Here is a 25,648-nt window from a genome sequence, read left to right as displayed (position 1 = left end):
AATGGCCATTTCCTGGGGTGTCCGCACCCTGTAGGCTTATCCCTATGGACTGAAGTTTGAAACGCAGGGGGGCGGAGAGGGAAAAGGGGAAAGGGGAGTTGCGTCTCAGATTTGAAAAAGACCTCGCACATCGTTGGCTGGGGGGGGGGGGTATAAATTGCCAGTTTTGATTTGAGGGAACCCAAAGGGGCTGGACCCTGGGGCTTTGCCCCTCCCAAAGATTAAAGCATTTGCACATTGAGCCTAACAGTCTTAAGTGAACGTTAGGGAATCCATACGGGGCAGATAACCCTGAATCTCAGCCTAGGCGAGACTTCGTGGACCTTTCCACGTCTCAAGACCCTAAGTCCGTGGTGCCTAGAAGAGGACCCCAAGTCTGGGACTTTCCTCCGCCCCAGGCAGATCAGAGAGGGAGGGAGACGGAAAAGGACCGCGGAGGAACGCGAAGTATCACATTCCTGGCGGCGCAGCCAATCCTAGCGCAAGGGGGCGGGGCCTGGGCCACTAGGCTGAGGGGAGGGACAGCGGCGGTGACGTAAGCCCCGCGCACCTGGGCTGGGCAGGTAAGGGCTGGTGTGGGACTGGGAACCGAACCTGGAGTCTCCGCCCGATCAGAGTCTTCCACCAGACTCCTCCGACGGCCTGGAGCGCTGTGGTGGCGGGTGAGCATAGCTGAATTGTTTGGGGGGGCTAGTCAGAGGAGAGACGGGACGCCTGCTTCGGGGGCATTAGGTTAAAGAAAGAGGGAAGCCTCGGTCGCCCCAAGAGTGTGAGTGCGGTGGGGTGGGGGTGGGGTGCACAAACTCCTGACCGGGGACTAGTTTAGGGGTAGGTGTTCACTTCTGGGGCCAAGTGCTCACTTGTAGTTCAGAGAGAAGTCCAGAGCTAGAGAGGAAGCTTTCTCCTTGCTTGAAATGGGGTAACCCCCCCCCCCACTCTCAAGTTCCCCACCTGGAACGGCCAAGGAGCGGGATCCCCTCCGTACTCGCTGCGTTGCTGGGCTCCGTTCACTAGGGAGGAGGTTCCAAAGCTGCTTCTGCAAGGCCTTGGTGTGCTGGGGGATCTTTTGGGATATGGGATAAAGAGGTCCAGTGACAGGTTATTTCCCTTTCTGTTGTTTTGACATTCCCTGGTCCCTTGCCTTGGGCCTGGGAAACACCCACAGACAGACTCCAGTGGCCAAACCAGGTGCCATAGAGGGAGAGGCTGAGTTGGTCGGGTGTGGTGCTTTTTTTTTTTTTTAGGGGAGTTGGGAATTGGGAAGGGGAGGCGTGGCATTCTTCCTATAGATAGAGGGAAAGGGGTTGAGAAGTGGGAAGAGAACATCAGAATTTATGTGGAAGAATCATCCAGTCAGTAACTTTTATTTAACTCCTGCCATGTGCCAGACACTGCTGAGCATTGAGGATATAAAAAAATAAGGCAAAAAAGACAGCCCCTGCCCTTAAGGAGCTTATCAGCTAATGGGGCTGGGGGGTGGGGGAACAACCTGTAAACACACATACACTTATGTACAAGATAAATAGGAAATAATTAACAGAAGGAAGGCACTGAAATTAAGAAGGGGAAGGCTTGCTGTAGAAAGTGGGATTATTTGGGTTTAAGGGAAGGTGTGTAGTCAGAACTGTAGAGGGAGAGCATTCGGAGCTTGGGGGCCTGCCAGAGAAAATGCCTGAGACTGGGAGAGGGACTTTTTGTGGTATAGGCAGGAGGCCAGTGTCACTACATCAAAGAGTATGTATGAGGATTAAGGTTTAAAAAGAGAGGAAAGATAGGAGGGGCTAGATTTTGCAGGGCTTTTGAATGCTTAATAAAGCATTTTGTATTTGCTCTTAGAGCTAAGAGGAAGCCACTGGAGTTTATTGAAGGGGGTGACATTGTCCAATCTACACTTTAGGAAAATCATTTTTAGTGGCTGATGAATGGAGGATGGATTGGAGGGGTGAGAGACTTGAGAGACGCAGACCCACCTGCAAACTGTTTTACAATCATCAGAGCTTGAGATGATAAAGGGCCTTCACTAGAGGGGTGGCAATCTCAGAGGAGAGAGAGGGAATGCGTGGTCTTACTGTTATCTGTACCTGGTGAAGGAGGGAATGAATCCTACCTTCCTTTCTTCTGCCCTGTGCTTTTGGGGTGGGTATTGTGAAGGAGGGGTGTGTATGGTACATGCTGGAGGACACACTCCTGGATGATTTTTCCAACCCCTCCACACCTTCCACTTTCATCCTTGAAGCTAAGTTCAGCCAGAGCTGTGTAGTTTTGGAGTCCAAGGTTAACTTCTGGGAAGGAAGAGTTGAAGGGAAGGATTGAACAAAGTGAAACAATAACCTTGTGGATCAATAAGGGAACAGGAGGTCTCTCTATTGGAGGACCCCAGCTAAAGAAGTTTTATACAGAGAAAAATCTGCTCTCATCAGGCAATCTCTTTCAATTTTCTGTGGCCTTAGGAGCATCTTCTCAAAGAACTAGTCTTTAGGGAGGTAGAAGGAGCTTTGTGACACGGTTGTGTAGAAATCCTGAGAGTTGTATAGGTACTGTTGAAGAAGAGCCTGACTAGATGGATGCTTTTGGGTGCCTACTTTGGGGGATTATCATTGGATACTTTGCAGCATCATGAGGCAGTGAAGATTGGCAGTCCAAAGATCTGGCTTCAAATTCCACCTTTGCTATTTGTTACCTGTGTGACCTTGACCTTAGTTAAGACATTTCATTTCCCTGGGCCTCAGTTTCCTTTTCTATAAGAGAAGGGGGTTAGACTAGATAACTTCTAAGGCTTTTTCCAGCTCAGAATTTATCATTTTGTGGTTTTGTAGGTTGATTTAATCTCTTGCTATTGGAGGAGCAGGACCTACATTTCAAGATTACAACAGCAAAAGATACTGGGCATCAGGGTTCATCTGATCTATATATAACTTTGCCCAGGCTTTACAATTTGGGTGTTGAGGTACTTTAGGACTGAATTCTTCTGTGAAGAGTATGTGGCTGGGGTATGGTTATCTCCTATTTGAGCTTCTCCTTTCCCAATATCCAGGTCTTTGTCGTCCTTTGCTGACTAGGCCTTCTTTATTAAATGACATGAATGTGAAGATTGAGGAGGAAAGTGATTTGGGAAGAAAGAGGGATTTGTTTTGGCTTGTTTACCCCTAAATTTCTCCCTAAATTTCTTCCATGTCCACTTCCTCTTATAGCAGCTATGGTCCTTATTTGAAATGTGTTTGGCTTGATGCAGAAAACTTATGCAACTTTATCGAAGAGTGGGCCTGGTTGGGGTGAGTGGGTGTGTTTTGAGGGGAGTTGTGAGTCTTCACATAGAAGCTTTGATCTTCAAGGTAGGAAGATAGTGGTAGAGGCTGTTATCCCAGAGGAGACTTTGCCACGATCCCTGGAAGGGAGGTTGAATGTGTATTATTTTCCTTGGTTGAATGCAGGAATGTGGGGCACCTGGTTTTCATGGACATTTAGTTCTTTCTCCCTCTCTTTCCCTTACCCTCCATCCAACTGAAGTTTGTTCTCTGGGCCCCGTGGCCTTTACTTAATGGATTGTAGATTCGCCCCTTTTCTTGAAAGTTGATGGTCACAAGATAGATGCCATGTATATTTCAGGCTCAGAAACAAGATCTGCCAGGATTACAAAAAGAATTGTTGAAAAACTTTTTCTGACCCAGCCTGGTTGTTTTCCCTATCTGTATAGATAACGCAGCTGATTATGAAAGGAGACCATTTCCACACCTTGTGGAAATTTACATTTTTGGAATCCTTAAAAACAGTGGGTTTGGAGTCAGAAGACCTGGGTTTGAATTGATTCAGCTACTTACTCCTTGGGTGACATTAATCTCTCTGGGCTTCCCCTCAGTTTTTGCATCAGTAAACTGAGTAGGTTGGACTAGATAGTTGCTCCCTTCTACTTCCAAATGTTGTGAATCTCTTGGTCTGACTGTTGCTCCCTCCTCACCCTCCTGCTCATGTCCCCAAACCCCAGAACCAGGATTTCTTGGGGAAAGGGATACTTAGGGGTTAAATGTGCTCCTCACTCCCTTAAGGCTTTGAGTTATCCTATCACTCTTTCAAAAGGTTCCAGTTACAAGACCTTGGTAACTGGGTCAGAAGGTTCATGATGAGTACTGGCCCTGTTTTACCTGGCACCTGCTTTTTTAAAGTGACCATCATGGTTGAGTTGGATTAATTTCCTCTGGGTATTGAGGAGCCTGGTCTAGGGGAAAGAGTTGGTAATAGGATGTTGGACTCCACTGTTTTGTTTTGTGCTCACCTACCCCACTCAGTTGAGCTACTCTTGAGTGGGTGCCTTGTGTTGAGTCAGCCGGTTTGGTTTCTGACTGATTCAGGGAATCTTTCTGGGTGTGAGGATGACTACTCCTTTCTCTCCCCCATCTACTCCTCCTCTTCCCAAACCTATTCTCAGATCAGCTTCCACCAGAGAGAGGTTAGGACCCTGAGCTGGCACCACTAAGGAATATGCCAGGAGATAGAGTAGAAATTATGCTGAGCCTGGATTTAGAAGATGGTTCTGCCACCAAAAATATTTTTAATGTCTTTTGTTTTTACAACATGTTTGTTTCTGACTATATCCTTCCTCCTCTCCCTTCCCCATCAAGTCATCTTTTAAAACAAAGATTTAAAAAGAAAGATAAGAAAACAATTCAACAAAACTAGCCAGCACATATAAAATTTCTGACTATATATATATAAAATATTCTATACTGGGCAAGTCACTGATCCTCTGTGAGCCTCAGTTCCTCATCTATAAAATGAGATTAAAATCCATGACTTTATGTTTAGGTTAAAATTATCACCCCCATTTCCTCCCCCCAATAATACAAAAAAACAACAACAATCTATCAAAGATTATTCTCACTTTGCTTTTTCCTCCTTGCCCATCTGACTCAGATTTGTCTTTGTTTCCTGTTGTTGACACTGGTTGCCCTGTTGTTATCTCTTGTGCCAGTAAATTTTTTGAGAATCAATTGCAGACTTTACCCTGGCCAGCAACTGAAGCCCAGTAGGTTTCAGTTCTCACATGCTGTGGGTCTATCCTATATAGATCTATCTAGGTTAGGAAATCATGGAATGACTTTCACTAGTTCTCTGGTGAAGGCAAATGTGATGTTTGATGGTCATTGTTCTTTGCCTTTTTTCTCAACTGCTAGGAAAAAGAGTTTTTTGCTTGTTTGTTTATTTTTTGTTTGTTTGCTTTGTTTTAAAATCCTTATCTTCTGCATTAAAATTGATACTAAGTATTGGTTCCAAGGCAAAAGGTAGGGACTAGGCAATTAGGATTAAGTGACTTGCCCAGGGTCACATAGGTAGGAAATGTCTGATGCCAAATTTGACCCCAGTTCCTCCCATCCCCAGAACTGGCTCTCTATCCTTTGAGCCACTTTGCTGTCCCTCAAATTGAGTTTTTGTCTACTTTCCAACTTTCCAGTATTCTTCTGTTGAGGGAACAGGTTCTTCATGACTCATAATGGTTCTGTTGCTTAGGCTTTTTTTCTTTGGACAGATATATGGTCTTGGGGCAGATAAACTCCAGACCTGGGTTCAGGGGAGACTTGTGTTTGAAGGTCTAGTTGAATGTGGTTGATTTTGTTTTTGTTTTTACATCTAAAGAACAGAACCATGCTTGACAGGTGAATTTAAAAATTCTTGGTGAACTGAACTGGCATTAGTTATATGACTAAAAAAATCACTTAGCCTTAGTTTCTTTCATCTGCAAATTGTAGCTAATAGTGCTTGTAGGTCTTATTTTCAGAGATCATTGTAAGGCTCAAATGAGATAATGTATGGAAAGTGTTTTGGAAACATTAAAGCGTTATGAAAACATCAGCTATTATTATTCCTGGCATGGTATCCCTGGATAGCTAAGATGAAGGGATCTAGACTCCAGGTCTAGGACTGCTGAGTTCCTGTGGGCACACTGACTACTAAATTTAAGTGAGGAATTTGGAAACTGGTATTCTTTTCTGTTTTTCCTCTTTCTTTCTCCATCTTTATTTGCCCCAGTTCTCCTTATTTTCTTAAATGTTTCTTTTTCTCTTGCTAACCCCTTGTTTCTAAAACCTTTCTTTTCCCTGTTCTGAGGTGAGATTGTAGCAGCCATCTCCTTTCTATTTGTATGTAGGTGCGTTAGGAAGGCCTTCTGTGTTCCAGCAGGGATGACATCACCTTTTATTTTTCTGTGGCAGGATTTAAATAGAAGCAGAAATGTGATCTGCTTGCATGATAAGTCCGATTTGGCTAGCACATGAAGTATAAATGGCTTTGGAATAAGAATCAAAAGAACCTTTTAACCTTTTTTCTTTTCTTTCCCGCCTGGCATGGTTTATTCCCATATTTGGTTTCTGTACCTTAATCTGATGAAACTGCAGCTCTATCTATCATGAGTGAATAGTAGCTGGGACCAGCTCCCAGTGACTGGCCTAATTCTCATGGTTTGTTTTTTTCCTCTACCTTAAACCAGATCATGGCCCTCCAACCCCGAAGAGTTCGGCTGAAGCCCTGGCTTGTGGCCCAAGTAGACAGTGGGATGTACCCTGGGCTTGTCTGGCTACACAGAGAATCTAAACGCTTCCAGATTCCTTGGAAACATGCAACCCGACATAGCCCCCAACACGAGGAGGAGAATACTATCTTTAAGGTAAAAAACATTTAAGATCCTTTGGATTTCTCCGTTTTGTTTTTTAATTTTGGCACCAAGTCTGTCTTAAAATAAAAACTTTTCGGGTTTATGAAAATATTCCTGCGTGTACATATTATGTTCAACATTAACAGTCACAGATAACTCCAGAAGATTGGATGTGTGTCTACATAACTAAAGATGGTTATTAATTCTTAGTGATCAGAAGTATGCAGATTTCATGACCAAAGAAAGGGGGTCAGATCTGTTTAGACTGATGGCTTGACATGTTTCTGAATGACTTAGAGTTACATGTACCCATAGGAAGTAATCCTTACCTGTAAGAAACTCAAAACTTTCTCTTTTAACTATTCTTGCCTCCCAATCCCAAACCTTTGAAACTGGCAAAGTAACTCAGTGTTGGTGATGATTCTTTCCAGATCAACTACTTAATAAACCTATCTTTTGGTCTTTAGGTTTTGCCTATGGTTATATTTTTTTAATATTACATCAGATACTTTCTAAGAGAAATACTGGAAAGGTAGGAATATTCCTTGCCTTTTCTATTCACTGTATTCAGAGGGATAAAGTAGGGGTAAAGGCAAGCAGAAATGTATGTTTAAAGTCAGATATATTGGGTCTTGTACAATAGTTTCCCTAGTTTCCTGCTAAAGCTGTGTTGAGAACAAAGGGATTTCTTGTATAAGAAAAATAGTCTTGAGGGTAAGAGGCAAGGTGAAGTTCTGCCTTTTGACCCATAATAACTGTGTGAATATGGGTAATCATCTAACCTCTGTGTTCCAGGTAATTCTTAAGTGTTTCAATATATAAAGTTCCCTATGTAGATGAGATTTTAGTATTATTGAATTCCTTCTCTTCTCATCCTTACCCTTCACCATGAGGTCTAAGAATATATATTAAGAAAGACCCAACCTGATATGTTTGAGGGATTTTTTGCTTTTGTTTTTGTTTTGTTTTTAAGTAAGCTAAGTCAACCTGGCCCCACCTAGCTAGTTCAGAGTCAGAAAAAGGAAAGGAGAAAAATGAGGCTGTAGGTTATTGGGCAGAAAGATGTTGACCTAGTGGGGGATATCTTTGTTAACTTATCTGTTAAACAGTGATGGGAAATTGATAATGCATAGTTTTATATATAAGACTGTATTATAATTGGTTGTGAAGAGGTAATATGACTTTTTTGTCCTCTTTTGCTCCCTCCCCTCTATTCCATGTTTCTGACTTCATTCCATCTGCATTTTTTTTTCCTGGAGATTTGCTCCATAACTGGATTGCTTTTTGAGTGTCTGTCTGTGGGTAGGCAGGGGTTGGTTTTGAGGAGGCTCACATAGTGAGTGGCCTGTCTTTGTCAGGATTTAGACTTTGTGGTGCTTTGGGTGGTTGAAGGGAGATTCTTTCTCCCAGGTTTGTTACCATGTAGCTTGGTGCATGCTACATGGGTGCCATTTGGAGAGAAACATATAGCAGGACAATACTTGTCTTTTGGAATGGGTCATGTTCTTCAAAGAACCTTCATCAAAGGACCGGGTTCCCTAAACATTTGGAAGGCTGTAATTGTGTCTCTGGTCTCAGCTCTTAGGGTGGAATAAATGAGGAGATACCAGTAAATCTGGGAGGAGTTGAGATTTTGAATTTACATATGCAAGATATCCTAGGCTTATTATGTCCAAAGTGTTTTTTTTATCTCCATTAACTGCATTAAAAGCTCTATGATTAATTGACTAAATAAATTAATTCAAATAAAAAAATAAATATAAAAAAAAGTTCTATGATTGTGTTCATGTGTTACCTTTGCTAATCAAGATTACCACTTCTTCATACCTTAGCTTTCTTTCCTTAATACCTTCAGTGGACTATTTTCATGAGTTCTCAAAAGGATCTGATGGTGGCCAACCCTTTCTAACTTATCTGTTTTGGTCTTCTGATGATGGGTTCAAAGTCTGTTACTAGGGACATACATATTCATAGCCTTTCTAGCTTGGTTAGGACCTGCCAGAGCTTGCCTTCTACTCTGTTGACACAACCGTTGAGAACCCAAGGTCATGAAGAGATATTGGAGTGGGAAATGAATACATTCTTAACTCTATTATCTCATATTTCTCATATCCTTGTGAATTTTGGGATGCTTCTTCATTTTATACAAGGAAATTGAGACCACTCTAAAGACTAGTTGAAGATATCTAACCTAGGAATCTGAGCATTATGGGATTTTTGAGACCTGGAAGGAACTTTTGAGCTCATCTTGTTGAATCTCATTAAGGAGAAGAGAAGTGATACATTTACCCCATCTGCCTGCTGACTTGGATCCATGGAGGTTCTGGAGTTATGAGGAACTGATGACAGTAGCAGCTACATTCATGGATATGGGAAGAAAAGTGTCAGGGAACAGGAAGGCTGGTGCTGAGTTTCTGGGGTTAGTGTCTGGCAGCTCTCTATAAAGGATACAAGCCAGTCACTGAAATTCCCAGAATCTATGCCAAAATCTGCCTAGCTTTGGAGAGTAGATTTTACTGCCCAGGATAGGAGTTTGGGTCAGAGATGAAACAGGTAGCTCTGTGGAGAGGTTGGGAGAAGTGGTACCTCCTCTGATCAACCTGTCCATCTCACAGTTCCCACTGAGAAATAGGAGTCAGGCTTCTACAGAGGCTTTGGAGAACAGGGAAATGGAGGTCCTAGCTGGGGTCCAGTGGGATGGAACAGGAACCTGACTCCTCCATCTCTCTCTTTCGTGACAAGGAATTGAGGAGATTGGACAGCCTGGCAGAACTTGCAACACTACTAAATTTAGAAGGAGGAACCTGAATATCCAATGAGGAGATAATTTCAAACCTCAGCAGAAGGTGTTAGATGACTTTTTATTTAAATATTTACATTTAACAAAATTCTATTTCTTTCCCTCTTACCTGTTTGCCCTTAAAAGAAGAAAGAAAAACAAAGTCTTTTTAAAAAAATATTCATAGTCAAAAAATAGTCATAGTCAAACACTGCACTGGCCATGTCAAACAAATATATGTATGCTATATGAAAATAGATTAATTTGAGAGTACTCTGATATATAATAAATTATTTGTATTTAATATTATAATGAGAAGGGGCAGCTAGGTGGCTCAGTGGATAGAGCCAGGCCTGCAGGTCCTGGATTCAAATATTCCTCAGACCCTTACTAGCTGTATGACTCTGAGCAAGTCACTTAACCCCAATTTCTTGCTCTTGGTATTAATTGCAAGTACTTAATGATACTTATTTTTGGTTCCAAGACTGAAAGTAAGGATTAAAAAAATATAGATAGACAATATAAGTAATACATACAAATATATTATGAATATGTAGACTATACAATTCTACTCTAATATATAAAGTTAATGACTATAACATGTAAGTAATATTACATATAAATATATTTAAATATGTATTGATATAGGTACATATATAAAAATATACTATATATGTATCTATATATCATTCTGTACCCTGAGTCCAATACCTCTTGTCAGGAGCTAGCATAATTCATCATGGGTACTCTGAAATTAATGATAATAGCTAACATTTATAAAATGCCTACTGTGTGGTAGGCATTATGCTAAATGCTTATGCTATCTTATTTGTTCCTCATGACAAGCTAGGATATAGATGCTATGATCATCTCCATTTTACAGATGAAGAAACTGAGGCAAACAGTGGTCAAATGAATTGCTCAGGATCACACACCTAAAAAAAGTATCTTAGAGCAAAATTGAACTCAGATCTTATTGACTCCAGGGCCAGCACTGTGTCAGCTATTTGCCTGGAACTGTAGTTAACCATTTTGTTAATCAGAGGTTTTAATTTATTCAGTGTTGTTTATTTTTAAAATATTGTGGTTATTATGTAAATTGTTTTCTTGGGGTTATTTCACTGTGCATCTGTTTAGACAAGTCTTCCTAGATTTCTCCCTTCATTATTTCTTACAGCACAATGTTATTCTATTGCATTCACATACCATAATTTATTCAGCTCTTCTAATTGATGGAGAAGAGGCTTAGCATCTCCTTCCCACTCCTCTACCACCTTTAAGGATATAACAGAGAACCATCATTCTGGCCAGAGAGAGGCAAACATTCCTTTCTAAACCAGGGGTGTAGGACAAGATGATTCCTAGAGATCCCTTCCTGCCTGTCTCCAGTCTCCTCATCCTTCTCTTCTCCTATTCATGTCTGCAGCTGTTACTACCAAATGCTCCTCATTACTCCAGAACACAGAACATTCTCTCCATGGATCCAAGCCAGTGGGCACACAAGAGTAAATATTAATCTAGCAGAAGCAGTACCATCTCATTAGCACGAGACTCACATCTTGACTGTCTTTCCCATAATGTAGTGTTTCTTTCAAATGAGAAATTCTTTTTTAATTGGAACAAAAATGGAATATTCCTGGAGAAAACTTGAGGTTTTGATAATGGGGAAAGAAAGGACATATTGAGGAAAAAGTAAATCTACTAGCTAGTAGACCAGGAGGGTTCCTGGTTCCCATTCCTATCTCTTCTTTGCTGGGTCCATGATTGGGGATGATATAATTCTGTTCTGGGGTATTCTCTGTCTTGCCCTTTCCTGTCGTGCCTGAGAAATGTGCTTATGATGTCCATCATCAAATATATATTGTCAAGGGGCCACTGAGTTTTCTCAAGGGAAACTAATTATAAACATTGGAGCAGATAAGATTTTGTAAGCTAATAATCAGTTGGGCAACAAGCATTTATTTTTGGGTTTGTGCTTTAAAAAAAAACTTTTTCAAAAAAAAAAAACTTTTTCCTATGACTTTAATTTTTTAAATATTTTATTTTCCCCAATTGCATGTAAAAGCAACTTTTAGCATTCATTAAAATTTTTTTTTGAATTCCAAATTATCTCCTTTCCTCTTTCCCCACCTCAAGATAGCAAGCAATTTGATATAGGTTATATGTATGTGGTATGATTTTAATTAAAAAAAAAAACTAGCAAGCATTTGTTTTGTCTTTTTTACCCTTGTGCCCATTGAAGAAAGGAGAAAAAAAGAAGTCTTGCAACAAATATGCCTAGTCTAGCAAAACAAATACCCATATCAGTCATGTCTAAAAATTCATCAAGCACTTATTAATCTCTTGCTTTGTGCCAGGCATTGTGCTGGCTCTGGGGATAAAAGATCCCAGCCTGTCACCTCGAGGAGTTTATATGCCAAAATCTTGGACAGGCTCATTGGCTCATAGATCTAGAGTGTGAAGGGAGTCTCGACGGCTATTTGATCCAACCCCTCTTCATTTTATAGGGGAAAATATGGGAAATTGGGACCCTTAGCAAGCCCGATCTCTCTTTAGGACTCACGACCCTTAGCCAGTGGGGGCCAGGAGTGGGTGGCTGGGGAGCAGAACCCCAGGGACTGTCTTTGTTCCCTCACTTCCTGAAGGTTTTTAGTCTTGGGTCACTTGGTTATGACAGCCCTTATTTACACTGTGGGACTGAAGGCAGGGAGAATGAAGCAACAAAAACACTTTATTTCATCTGCCAGCCTTTTTTTTTTGTTTGTTTTGGCTTTATTTGAACCAAAGGCTGACAGAAGGCAGCACTCGAGCTCCAGGATGTCTTTTCTACTCTAAATGTGATTGTGCTTGCCCCTACCCCTGCTCTCTCGGGCCCCAGGAGGGTACAGACAGCGGTGTTTCCTACTACAACTTTGGCTTCCCTGACGACGATGGTGGGGAAGTGGGAAGGTGGTTTGGGTGAGTGCGCTGGCCAAGGATGTGGCCTTTCAGAGGGTTCAGACAGCAGCGTGACCTCACCGCTGTTTTCTGTTCTGCTTCTACCAGGCCTGGGCTGTGGAAACTGGGAAATACCAGGAAGGGGTTGATGACCCCGACCCGGCCAAATGGAAAGCCCAACTCCGATGTGCGCTGAACAAGAGCCGAGAGTTCAACCTGATGTATGATGGCACCAAGGAGGTGCCCATGAACCCGGTGAAGATCTATGAAGTCTGTGATATCCCCCAGCCCCAGGGCTCAATCATTAACCCAGGTGAGGCCCAAGTTGCCTTGGGAGAAGATGGGCAGCGTGCCAAGGACTGGAATGGACTCTTAAAGAGATAGCGACTCATTTATACCATCTAAAGGTTGTTATAAGTCCCAAATCCTTTTTTATTCCTTGGAGGGACTCAGGAAACAAAAGAAATAAACAGGTGATCAGAGGTTGTAGGGCAGAGGAAGAAGATATTATATTCATCTAAATAGATCTAAGTAGAGGATATTCCTCTAGTGAAAATTAGGGTTTTTTAAAAAATTTATTTAAAATAAAATCTCAACTTCTTTCTTAGAAATCTATACCAAGTATTGGTTCCAAAGTAGAAGGTGGTAAGGTTTTAATTCTTACTTTCCATTTGAGAATCCATACAAGTATTGGTTCCAAGGCAGAGGAGCAATAAGGGCAAGGCAATGGAGGTTAAGTGACTTTAGGAAGTGTCTAAGGCCAGAGTTGAACCCAGGACTTCCTGTCTCTCTAGGCCTGGTGCTCTATCTACTGAGATGCTTAGCTGTCATGAAAATGAGACCTTTTAAAGAAACAAAAATCCAGGTCTGAAAAATTGCTCAAAATGACAAGTTACATGTAGGTCATAAAATGACGATGGGGTGGGGAAAGATGTGACTTCTATTCAGTCACGAAATATTAAGCACCAATTATATGCCAGGCACCATGTTAAATGCTGGGGATAGAAAGTTCCTGTCCTCAAGGACTTTGCAGTTCAATGTGGGAAACAACATGTAAAGGATTATGTACCAAAAAAAAAACTTTATTCAGGATAAATTGGAGTTAATCAACAGAGAAAAGACACTGGAATTAAGGGGGACTCAGGAAAGGCCTCCCACTGGAAGTGGGATTTTAGCTGGGATTTGAAGGCAGTTGACATGAGAAAATTCCAGGCATGAGGGGATAGTCAGAGAACATGCCCAGCGTCGAGAGATGGGTGAAAGAGAGTATGTGTGTCGGGTAAAGACGAAGACAAGAAAGGCAGAGGGTTCAAGGAATTCTAATGCCAAACTGAAGATATCCTATTTGGTCCTGGAAATAAGGAGCCCCTAGAGTTACTGACTAGGGGAATGGTGTGGCCAGAGCTGTGTTTAAGGAAGATCATGTTAAGAGAAAGAGACTGGAGGGAGATAAATAGTACAAAGGCCATTGACCTTAGAATTGGGGCAGCTACTTGGCTCTGTGGATAGAGAGGCAAGTCTGGAAATGAGAGGTCCTAGGTTCAAATCTGGCCTCTGACACTTCTGGGCAACCTCTCTGCCTCAGTTTCCTCAAATCTAAAATGGGGATAATGATAGCACCTACTTTGCAAGGTTGTGGTGAGGATCAAGTGAATTAATTTTTCTCAAACATTCATCACATAGTGGGTGTTTAGTAAAATTTTTGTTTCTCCTTAAGTAAGATATATACAATCTTGTAGGAGGAAGACTAGAGTGGGAATTATGGACTTTCTAATATGGTTGATAATTTCACACCATATTAGGATGGAAAGATCAAGAAGGTTTTAGGACTGGAAAGAACTTTGAGGCCATCTAATATAACTCAGTCATTATAAATAAGTGAGTAAACTTGAGGCACAGAGAGGCTAAATGAGTGACAAACTTTGCAGAGGCAATGACAAAGATGGGATTTGAACTCAGTTCTTCTTGACTTTAAGTTCAGCACTCTCCACTATGTCAAGATGACTCAGATACCAGATAAAGGGGGGACAAAAAGAAGATCATCAGCAGACTTAACTTGGAGCATACCTGGCTTGAAGCTTCATCCCCCAAACCAAAATCTGTGCTGTCTTCCCCTAAGATAGAGTGGGACATGATGGGAAGCAAATTAGTTATAGGGACAAAAATGCAATCTGAGCTGTTAACCCATAAACTTTCTGTGTCTATCCCTTGCACAGGGTCCACAGGATCTGCTCCATGGGATGAGAAGGATAATGAACTAGATGAGGAAGAGGAAGATGAACTAGATCAATCTCAGCCCCATATCCCCATCCAGGAAGCCTTCCCTTTCCTGAACATCAACGGTATGTGATGGGGACAGGATGGAAGTGGCCATGCCCCTCTACCATTCATTACTTTCTTCTGGGTTCTTGGTGCTTTTAGCCTAGCCCCTACCTTGAAGGGTCCTTATCAGGAAACTACTTGTTATATAAGTGTGAAGTTAAAAAAATAACTATTAATAAGAAGTTGTTGTTAATGATCTTGTTTATTAAGAACTATTTCTAATACTACTTGAGTATAAAACATACCTGAAGTAATACTAGGAGATTATTTTATACCCAGTTGAGGAAGTTGGGTTGTTACCAAATGCCTTTTTCAGATCCTTGAACTAGCCCTCTAGTAGAACTTTCCTTTGACTGGAATGGACTCTTAAAGAGATAGTGACTCATTTATACCATCTAAAGGTTGTTATAAGTCCCAAATCATTTTTTATTCCTTGGAGGGACTCAGGAAAAAAAAGAAATAAACAGCTGATCAGAGGTTGTAGGGCAGAGGAAGAAGATACTATATTCATCTAAATAGATCTAAGTAGAGGATATTCCTCTAGTGAAAATTAGGGTTTTTTAAAAAATTTATTTAAAATAAAAACTCTTACCTTCTGTCTTATACATAAAGTCATATGCCTTAAAAGCATATGCTTTTAAGCAAGTGGAGTTGACAGCTGACATCAACAAGACCTTAGATATTGCTTGAATTTTTCTTTTCTCCTACTGTCCTATTTTAGATTCAGCCTTCTAGACGTAGTAAGCTCAGAGACTGGTGGAAACCAGATGCAGTGGTGTGATGCTAGAGAGGCCACTAAATCTTCTGTTGTACATTCCTTTGGCTTAGCAAAAACAAGTCTGCTGGACTGAGGCTCTACTCTCCACTGAAATGCTCCTGGCCAAATGGAACTGTTTTTTTAAAAGTAGGTTCCGGTTAAGCAAGTTTTTAACCATCATTTTCTTGTAGCTGTCTTGTGTCCCCCTTGGTCAGATGAGATACCCGAAACCATTTGTAAAACCTGGATTAGCAAAGGAGCCCAAAGAAGTTGCCCTGAAAAAGGCCAGTGGCTCTTTAGATCAGAACTTCATTTGTAAACTGGAGTTTGTGAATTAAAAAAAAAAAAATTTGGAAAATGCATTTTCATATAATTGGTTTCTGTTGTGATCCTATGATTTTACTTTATATATTTAAAAATGTTATTCCTGAGAAGAGAGCCATAGATTTCATCTGATTTTCAAAGGGGTGAAAAATATTTTTAAAGCCATATTTCCATATAATTGGTTTCTGTAGTGATCCTGTGTATTTTACTTCGTATATTGGAAAATGTTATTCTGAGAAAAACTTCAGAGGTTTTGCCAGATTCTCAAAGAGGTCCATGGTACCAAAAGGTTAATAGCCTCTTCTTTTAAGATTATAAATTACAGACAAGTTGTCAATCTGAGATAGAGATAGTTTCCTATACTTAGGATCGGACACATACAAACTTTCATTCCTCTTTCCTTTTTGCTTTTCCCTTCTCTCTTTCCATTGTCCTCTTCCCCTCAAAGCTCTTCTTTTCAGCTTGCCTGATTCACTCTTTTCTTTTCCCTCTTCTGTTTCTTTTTTTTTTAATACGTTTCAATCAAGTAAACAGGAATTATTAACTATCTACTAGGTGCCAATCACTTTCCTGGGAAATGAGACAATAACTACATAAATGACAATTGCTGCCCACAAGGAATTTTTATTCTACATTACCACTACTGCTACCTTTGCAACCCAGGCAATCAGTAGGAGAGGTTTTGGGGGTGGCCTCATACCTATGGTGTACTGTGCTAGTGTTATCACATGCTCCGTTCCTACCTAGATTTTGAAAGCCAGGACTCTAGAGATCTAGATTCCTTTCTCAGGACATAGACTGACTCACCATAGGACCTCCTTGGGAATTAACTTGTTGTCTATAAATTGGATGCATCGATGTCACCATATGTGCACAGTCAATTATCAGGGCAACATTGGCTTCTGAGATTTCAGAGCGCTACGGAATTGCTACAGGACCAGGTTTTTGACAGAATGAGTTAAGGAAGAGAAATCCCTTCAAATATTCTGCCGTGGCAAATAAGGGAAAACGGATTTTTTTTACACTGATGTTGATTAGGTTTTACTAATTAATTCAGATGAGTTCTTTTATGGGAGCATACCACTTAAACCTTGCAAAAATTCCAATTGGCTTAAAAATTTGAATTTGTTGTGCCCTACCTCTCCCCATATCTCTTATTCTCTATCTCACTGCTTAGCAGTCTCCTTGTCTTTCTCCAACAAACATGATCAGTCTCTCAGACATGGAAACATAAGACCCAAATAGGAGAGAAAGGAGGAACAGAGGAATTCCATTCCTGGCAGGCCTGCCCAGTTACAATTAGGCCATGGGCTGATTCAGTGCTTGTTTTCATGGCTGATTGAGACTCATAAATGGGTCCAATGATGAGCTTGTTTTACAGTTCTTGGAGCCTTGGGCCATTGTGTAGATGTGTGCATGCTTACCCATCTGCCTGTGTTCCAGGCTCTCCTATGGCGCCAGCCAGTGTGGGCAATTGCAGCGTGGGAAATTGCAGCCCTGAAGCAGTGTGGCCCAAAACAGAACCCCTGGAAATGGAAGTGCCCCCAGCTCCCATGCAGCATGACTTCTTTAGTTCTCCAGAACTTTGGATCAGCTCTCTCCCAAGTAAGTGATCTCCTCTGCTTCTTGTGGGATGCTCATATTTTAGTCTACCTCCCCACCCCACCTGCTGTTTAGGTTTCCTGACTTTTTCAAGTGCTTATGAGTGGTCTCCTTTGTAGGTACCTTTTGTAGCCAAATTCTGGGGCTCCTGGCTGGCTGGAGCTTGGATTGGTGAGTCACCAAGGCTCCATTTACCAGGAGTAGAGAATGCTGAAGAAATGTCAGGTTATTCTTGCTTGCTGACGTGGATGTTCTCATTGGTCAAAGCCCCAGGTGACTTACCTGCCTGGTAGCTCAGGAGGCCTGGGCATGTCTGTGCTAGCTAAAGGATGGGAGGGCAGGGCACAGTCAGGGACAGGCGTATTAATGGTTAGATTGGATCCAACGAGGAATGTTATTTTTATGTATTTGGGAAAATCAAGGACTTATAAGAAAAATCTAATTTTTAATTAGGTCAAGTTCAGGGTGCCAGGTAATAAATTCTCTATTAGTTCTTCCATCTTCCTCTATCTTTGTTTTTGGATGGCATATATATATATATATATATTCTCATTTGAAGTTGCTAAGTGGTTTTAGAATAATCACGGGGAGTTCAGGTGAAGCTGGGATGGGAGGGGAATCTGTTTCTAGTATAACTAAATATAAGCTGTGTGTTGTCTATAGCTCTCTGATACTTGGAAGAACAGAAAGGTCATTATATTTGGAGTCAGAAGACCTAGGTTTGATTCTACTTTTCTATATGTGTGATCTCAGGCAAGGCAAATCTCTTGTGTTTTAATTTTTACAGCCCTAAAATGCCCAAGTGGCTTTTGAGATTCTTTCCAGCTTTAAATTCTGTGGTGGATCTCAAACCAGCCTCTTTATCCCTTATAAGTGAGTCAGGAGGACGTGGGCCAAAGTCCTGCCTCTTTACATAGATTGTCTGCATGACCTTGGGGAAAGTACCCTGAGGTAGCTCTCTAAGGCTGCAGAGCAGATTCCTCCTTGTATTGATAGAAGGAGTTTATTTACTGGGAGTTCCCTACACCAATGACATCATTGGTCTAATAAAAAAAAATACAGTACTTAGATGCTCATGTGTGTGTGTGTGAGCAAGTTGCATGCCTGGGCAAATGCATGAGCAATTTGGTGTTCCTTATTAATTTGGTCTCTGTGGTCTCTACAATGTGCTTCAAATGAGACAGTGTGTTCAAGTTTACATAAACCAATTTCCTAGTCAAGTTCTGTTGATAAATGAGCCCGGTTTGTATGAGGCAGAGCTATCAGGTCACGGTTCCTGTAAGACAAGGTCCTAGCTTTTAGGATCTGAGCACTGTACAGAGATGGTATGGGTTAACAGGTTTCATTTCTTCAGAATAGCTTTTTAAACTTAATTTTCAATGAAAAAAATTTCATTTATTTATTTATTTATTTGCTGCCCCCCCCCCCCACTCCCCTTGCCCCTGATTGAACAGAAACAAAAAAGAAAAAAGAAAAAAAACACCTTGCAAATAAATATGCATGTTCAAACAAAATAACCTTGTGCCTTGGACATGTCCAAAAGCATGTCTAATTTTTCATTTTGAGCAGTAGAAGGGTGGCGTGCTTTGTCTCTGGTTTCTTGGAATCATTCATTGCTATGGCATTGATCAGATTTCTCTGGCAAAGTAACTTTATAAAAGTGCATTTGCAAGGATTGTTTAAGTTCCTTTGTTTATGGATTGGGAGGAATGGGCAGGGAAACTAGGGGTGAAGCTTGCTGCCTGGAATAAAATCTCTGACCCTGCCGAATTTGCATAGTCTCTGTGGCAAGGAGGTGGAGCAGTTGGTAGCATTTCCCTAACCATACCTTCTCTGTCTTCCAGTGACTGATTTGGACATTAAATTCCAGTACCGTGGGAAGGAGCTGGGGCAGACGACGGTGAGCAACCCTCAGGGCTGCCGACTCTATTACGGTGATCTGGGGCCCATGCCAGACCAGGAGGAGCTTTTTGGTCCTGTTAGCCTGGAGCAGGTGAAGTTCCCTGGGCCAGATCAGATCACTAATGAAAAGCAGAAGCTGTTTACCAGCAGGTTGCTGGATGTCATGGACCGGGGACTGATCTTGGAAGTCAGTGGCCATGCCATTTATGCCATCAGATTATGCCAGTGCAAGGTATACTGGTCTGGGCCCTGTGCCCCTTCGCTGGTAGCCCCCAACTTGATCGAACGGCAAAAGAAGGTCAAGCTATTCTGCCTGGAAACTTTCCTCAGCGGTGAGTCTCCCAGCAGCCAAAGAGGCACTGGAGATTTCTGTCCCTGAAGCTTCTTTTCTGCTCAGTAATTTGAGAACGTTAAGGTGGGGGGTAGGTAGAGGAGGGGACAGGAAATTTTTGTAAGGAAGCTTGTGTCGGAGATAGGGAATGGAGAAGAATGGAGGGATAAAAGACAAAGATAAAAAAGAGAGAAATGTAAAGATGACAGATTTGTCTTAAATGTCAGAGAAGACCCCAGGTTGATTAATAACTCCTAAATCCACCCCAGATCAAGCAGCTAGTGGTTTCTCAAGTGCTTATGCTTCTACAGAATGGTGGGAGCAAATGAGTTGAATGGTGGATGGTTTGTGACCTTAGGATAAAGAGAGTGAATAAATGAATGAAAGCATGGAAGAATGCTGAGTGCTCCATGTGATTGCATTATCATTGGTCCTTCCCTCTTCCTCCACATCTGTGTCTCCCCAAGGAGACTGAATTTTCTTTCCTTAATTCCCTCCAGGTCTAAAAAGTGTTGATGCTTTATATCCCTATAGTCTAAAAGTGGGAGGGAAGCCCTCCTTCTGATGAATAAAAATGACTTAACCACTCAGCTAACCCAGCTTCCAAGTTGTGATTGGGATCTGAACTGTGGGCTTCCTCTGCCCTTCTATGACCATACTGGAGAAGATGGGAGACTAGTGTAAAAATTTAAATTAATGTCAAATAATAAAAATGTTATATTTTAAGAGGTTTATTAATGATCATTAGAAATAAAGGAATAAAGAGGATGCAAAACAAAAACCACATGCCCATGACTGATTAGCCATTTCAAAATCCCTGAGCTTAGCTTACCACTGCCACCATGCTGGCTTCAAGCCCAAGAAAGAGATCCAAGAGGACTGCCCACTTGCTAATATCCTCTGTCTACAGGAAGTACATAATGACAGGAAGTCAGTGGGCTCCCGGGAAATGTAGTTCTTTTTTTAAGGTAACAGATTTTCAATTATACACTAGAATGACTTCCTTGCCAATAAACTACCCCAAGCTATAATTTATTCCATTCTTAGGAATTTGACCTGGGTGTTAAAAATGAATTGAAATAGGCTGCTTTTTTGACTCGGTTAAGAAAAATCTGTTCTCTTTCAATTCACATAGGCAAGTGGATGATTTAAGGGGACAATTCTAGAGAAAAGAATGAGAGGTTAGAAATAGAGTGGATCAGTTTGGACCCAAAGCCCACCTCTTCCTTTCCCTGAGATGCTGAATTTTGTTTTATTTCACCTTCCATAGAACTCATTGCCCGCCAGAAAGGACAACTAGAGAAACAACCACCTTTTGAGATCTATTTGTGCTTTGGGGAAGAATGGCCTGATGGGAAACCCCGAGAGAGGAAGCTCATTGTGGTTCAGGTGAGGAAATACAAATTGCCAAATTTGGTCCTCTCTCCAAACTCTGAGCCTAGCAAGACAATTTGGGTATTCCAGTACATCTGAATTAGACCTGACAGAGCTCAACAAAGTCCAGCCATCCAAACTAGTTTGATTTCACCATATAATAGCAGATTTGGGAGTAAACTCACCCAGCTCCGAAGATAGAGGGCTAAACCTCTGCAGCACAAGATTCTGAACATAAGTCTGCTCAGAACAGTTTTATGGTCTTATCAGAACTAAACACAGGCTTGCTGAGAACCCAAGGAAGTCTTGAGCATGTTTCACTAGACTGTAGGAGACCTTAAAACAAAGATATCTGAATTAAAAGTGATCCTAGAGGATCTCCCAGGAGTTGATGGGTCATGGTTTGAATTTGTTTAAACATTGATTTTGCTAATTAGTTACTTGCCTAATTGGAACCTTTAGCATTCCTTGGCATCTAGGACTGAAGGTTTACTTAAGGTCTTTTGCCTTCAGGCAGGATGGCTCTGCCTTAAGCTCAGACAGGTGACAGTATTTCCTCTATCCTGAAATGACCTATATGCACTAGCCTTTAGTTGATGTTTACTAATGGAAAAGAATTGTTCATCCCTTAAATCCCTCTTACTACAATTATTTTTTTTTTTTAAACCCTTACCTTCTGTCTTGGAGCCAATACTGTGTATTGGCTCCAAGGCAGAAGAGTGGTAAGGGCTAGGCAATGGGGGTCAAGTGACTTGCCCAGGGTCACACAACTGGGACGTGTCTGAGGCTAGATTTGAACCTAGGACCTCCCATCTCTAGGCCTATACAATTAATTTTTTTAATAAAAAAATTTAAAATACAATTTTAGTTAAAAGTTAAATAAAAATAAAATTTTAATAAAAATTTTTGCTATGAACTTAAGTATTAATAAATATGGATGTTTCAATATGCAAAGGATAGAAGAAAAGATTGTATATGAAACTGTAAACTTATCTTGTATATAGTTTTTTAAAAGTAATTTGTGGGGGCAGCTGGATGGCTCAGTGGAGTGAGAGCCAGGCTTAAAAATGGGAGGTCCTGGGTTCAAATCTGGACTCAGATACTAATTAGCTGTGTGACCCTGGGCAAACCACTTAACCCCCATTTCCTATTCCTTACCATTCTTCTGCCTTGGAAATAATACACGGTATTGATTCTAAGATGGAAGGTAAGGGTTTTTTTTTAAGTACATAATAAATTGAACATAGTAATCACAAAATTGTCCTACTTTTCCTCTATGCCTTTCTAAATTTCCATATGCTGTCTTCTGTTTATTTTTTGCTTCACGGGCTCTTTCTTTTCTTGGATCTCTGTCACTAATTTCCTCCTTCCCTCCTTTTTTGCATTTAAAATTTCCATTGCCTCAAAAGACGTTTTTCTGTGTCCTGAGCAGGTTATTCCAGTGGTTGCAAGGATGATCTACGAAATGTTTTCTGGAGATTTTACCCGGTCCTTTGACAGTGGCAGTGTCCGCCTGCAGATCTCAACTCCGGATATTAAAGATAATATTGTTGCCCATTTGAAGCAGCTGTATCGCCTTCTCCAGACCCAGGAAAGCTGGCCTCCCATGAACCCTCCCCCCAACATGCATATGACCCCTGCCCTGCCAGCCCAGTGATCTTGATTGCTGCTGCTCTCTTCCCCTTTTCTAAATATTGTACATATGGATATTTTTTATTATTCAGATTTGTTAACTGGCTTTTAATTCTATCCTTCTCTCTGTAACAATGTTAATAGTTTCTGTACTGCTCCTCTTCTGCCTAGCTTTTTTAAAAACTTGATTTTAATTTATATCAAAAGATCAGATTCTATAAACTTCCTATTTTTCAATATGGAAAGACCCTCCTGTAATGGCATAATAGGAGGAAAAGCACATAGAATGGGAGTCGGGGAAACCTGGCTTCAATAGCTTAAGCTATTGACTTGTTGTGTGACCTTGACCATGCCCCTGGGCTTCTGTAAAAAATAAGGAGATTGCTCTCAGTGATCTCTGTGGTCCCTCCAGCTCAAACATTCCATTACTCAGTGACTGAATTCCCCCTTGTAAAAATATCTCAGAACAGAATGCCCTCCCCTGACCTGTACTAATGGTTTAGTGCAAAGAATCCTGGACTGGAAGTCACTGAACCTGTGTTTGAATCTAAGTCACTTAAATGCTCGTGTGTGGTTCCCAGGGAAAATTACTTGACCTCTCTGGGCCTCAATTTCCTCATCTCAAAAGAGAAGGATTTGAACTACATGCCCTCTGAGGTCCTCTGACTCTAAACCTGTTTTCCTACCTTGCTTTGTCCTTGGACCACCAAAATCGTCTGTCTTTCATTAAAGTTCCATCAAGTGCTAATTGTTCAGGATGGAGCTCTGTGTGACCTGCTCAACTACAAAGCAAATTACCCAGTTGGGGGGAGTGGGAAGGAGGGGCTAGCTGTGGTTGCTTAGAAACCTGGCTCAATATATAAATAGAAGTGGGTGCCAAAGTCTGAAAGTCACCTGTGTGTAAAGTCTCATAAACTGAACCTCTAAAGGGAAGCTGTCAACATAGCTAACTGGGGGATTTGGTGGAAGAATGGGCTATGTTTACCTTGTCGTCATTCAATTACATGTGTGTGTTGCTGATGTGTGTATGCTTAGGTCACTCATTCCAGAAGAAGGATGGAGGTTTTGCCTTTTTTTCCAGACCACCTCAGGAGTGGGGTAGGTTGGGCTTCTGCTATTTGAGGATAAATTTCCATAGGAACAGAGGGACGCTTAGGGTTTCCTGGTATTCTTGAAATCAGGAGGCTTAATATTATCAACAGACATTTATTAAGCACCTATAATTGTCAAAGTATTACGCAAGGGATCCTATGAAAAATAACAGTCCTTGCCTTCAAGAAGTTTCCAGTCTGTTGGGAGTATATGACATTTTCCTCAACTAAATGGGCCCAGGACATAAAAGTTATGATAATAGATGACATTGATGTGGCATTTTAGGGTTTTCGAAAAACTGTTTTGTATACATTATTGCTTCATTCTCACCTTGGGAGGTAGGTATTATTATTCCCATTTTATGTGTAAGGAAACCGAGCTTGAGAAGTTATGCACCTTGGTGAGAGACAGAGCCAGCGAATGTTTGACACAGGATTCAGACTCAGGTCTTCTTACTTCTAACACTATTCAATTTTATACTTAGCTGCCTTCAGTGAAGAGTTGGAAAGCTGGAATGTTAATGGTTCCCTGGTGAGGGCAATCCAGTGATGATTTGGATTGGATGCAGATGTGTGCCAGTATCTATTTTATGAAAAGTACTAAATGCCAAACAGAATGTTTTATATTTAATCCTAGAGACAATAGGGAGACACTGGAGTTGATGAGGAGGGCAAGGTGATAGGGTTAGACCTATGATTTTTTTTTCTTTAAAACAAAACAAGACAAACAAACCCTGCCTTCCATATTGGAATTAATACTGTATATTGGTCCCAAGGTGGAAGAGCAGTCAGGGCTAGGCAATGGGGGTTAAGTGACTTGCCCAGGGTTACCCAGCTAGGAAGTGTCTGAGGTCAGATTTGAACTCTAGGCCTGGCACTCAATCCACTGAGCCACCCAGCTATCTCCCAGGCCTATGAATTATAAAAATCACTTTTGCAACTGAGTGGGAAATGGATTTGCATGGGGAGAGACCTAAGGGAAGGAAATAAGCTAGAAGACCATTTCAATAATTCAGTTTTGAGGCAATAAGGGCCTGAGGATGGATTGCTATGTGATTGGAAGAAAGGGGTTGCATTCAAGGGATATTGTGATAGGAGAAACAAGATTTGGCATATGGGAGGGTGAGTGAAGAGTGGAAGGCCAAGAATGACATCAAGGTTGAGAGCTTGGGTGATTTGGGGGTGGGGGTGGGGATACTCTTATCTGGCTTCCTAAATAAAAATTTGGAAGTAGAGTTTGGAGGAAGAGGCTTATTCTGGACATTGATTTTGAGACACCTTCAAAGGGTTCAGTTTGAGATGACTAAAAAGGAGCTGGTGTTGCAGGACTGGAACTAGAGAACAGGATTGGATAGATTCATCTGCATAGAGATGATAATTGAACCCATGAGAACTGATGAAATCAAGCAAGATAATGGAGCGAGAGGAAAGGGCACAGACTATTAGTGGGGGTATCCCCCAAGAACCAGCAAAGGTGACTGGGAAAGGAATGGTCAGACAAATGGGAAGAGAACTAGGAGAAAACAGTGCCATGAAAACTTAGTGAGGAGAGAGTATCCAGAAGTAGAAGTTGACTGGAAGTATTCAGTGCTACAGGGAGATCAAAGAGGATCAGAATGGAGGTGAAAGCCATTAGCTGTGGCGATTAAGAGAGTAGAGATCATTTTGGAGAGGGCAGTTTCAGTTTTATTTATGAGGTAAGAGGGGACACTTATTCTGGGTGACCTCAAGTTGTTTAGGTGAAAGAGGGAAGAGATATAGAATGATTGCAGGGATAGTTGGGTCAAGTGGTGGTTGTAGAGATGGAGAAGATATGATCATGTGTAGACAGCAGGGGATGTAGAGAGATTGAAGGTAAGAGCAGACGATAAAATTTCTCCATTTGCTGGAGAAATCTGAAGTGATTGAATCAAGGATATATGTAGCGCAGTCTGCTTTGGCAAGAAGAGCCTTC

General features: G+C 41.3%; 1 protein-coding gene across 1 annotated transcript; it reads left to right on the top strand.

Annotated features, from left to right (window-relative positions):
* Window positions 1-405: 405 nt before the first annotated feature.
* On the top strand, window positions 406-23,351 carry IRF6 (interferon regulatory factor 6). The gene is made up of 8 exons (XM_001366271.4): window positions 406-662; window positions 6,479-6,655; window positions 12,468-12,672; window positions 14,576-14,701; window positions 17,206-17,367; window positions 19,209-19,598; window positions 20,868-20,986; window positions 22,404-23,351. The coding sequence occupies exons 2-8, from the start codon at window positions 6,482-6,484 to the stop codon at window positions 22,626-22,628; spliced, it is 1,401 nt and encodes a 466-aa protein (XP_001366308.1). The 5' UTR covers window positions 406-662; window positions 6,479-6,481; the 3' UTR covers window positions 22,629-23,351.
* Window positions 23,352-25,648: the final 2,297 nt, after the last annotated feature.

The sequence above is a fragment of the Monodelphis domestica genome, chromosome 2 (assembly GCF_027887165.1).
Source record: "Monodelphis domestica isolate mMonDom1 chromosome 2, mMonDom1.pri, whole genome shotgun sequence".
Lineage (NCBI taxonomy): Eukaryota > Metazoa > Chordata > Mammalia > Didelphimorphia > Didelphidae > Monodelphis > Monodelphis domestica.
This window is presented reverse-complemented; position numbering and strand designations above follow the sequence as displayed.

Bases quoted from the DNA above. Each gene is read 5' to 3' on its own strand.
- IRF6 (XM_001366271.4), top strand. From the start codon at position 6,482: ATGGCCCTCCAACCCCGAAGAGTTCGGCTGAAGCCCTGGCTTGTGGCC. The intron at 14,702-17,205 runs GTATGTGATGGG...CCTGTGTTCCAG, and splicing joins CCCTTTCCTGAACATCAACG to GCTCTCCTATGGCGCCAGCC. The intron at 17,368-19,208 runs GTAAGTGATCTC...TCTGTCTTCCAG, and splicing joins TTGGATCAGCTCTCTCCCAA to TGACTGATTTGGACATTAAA.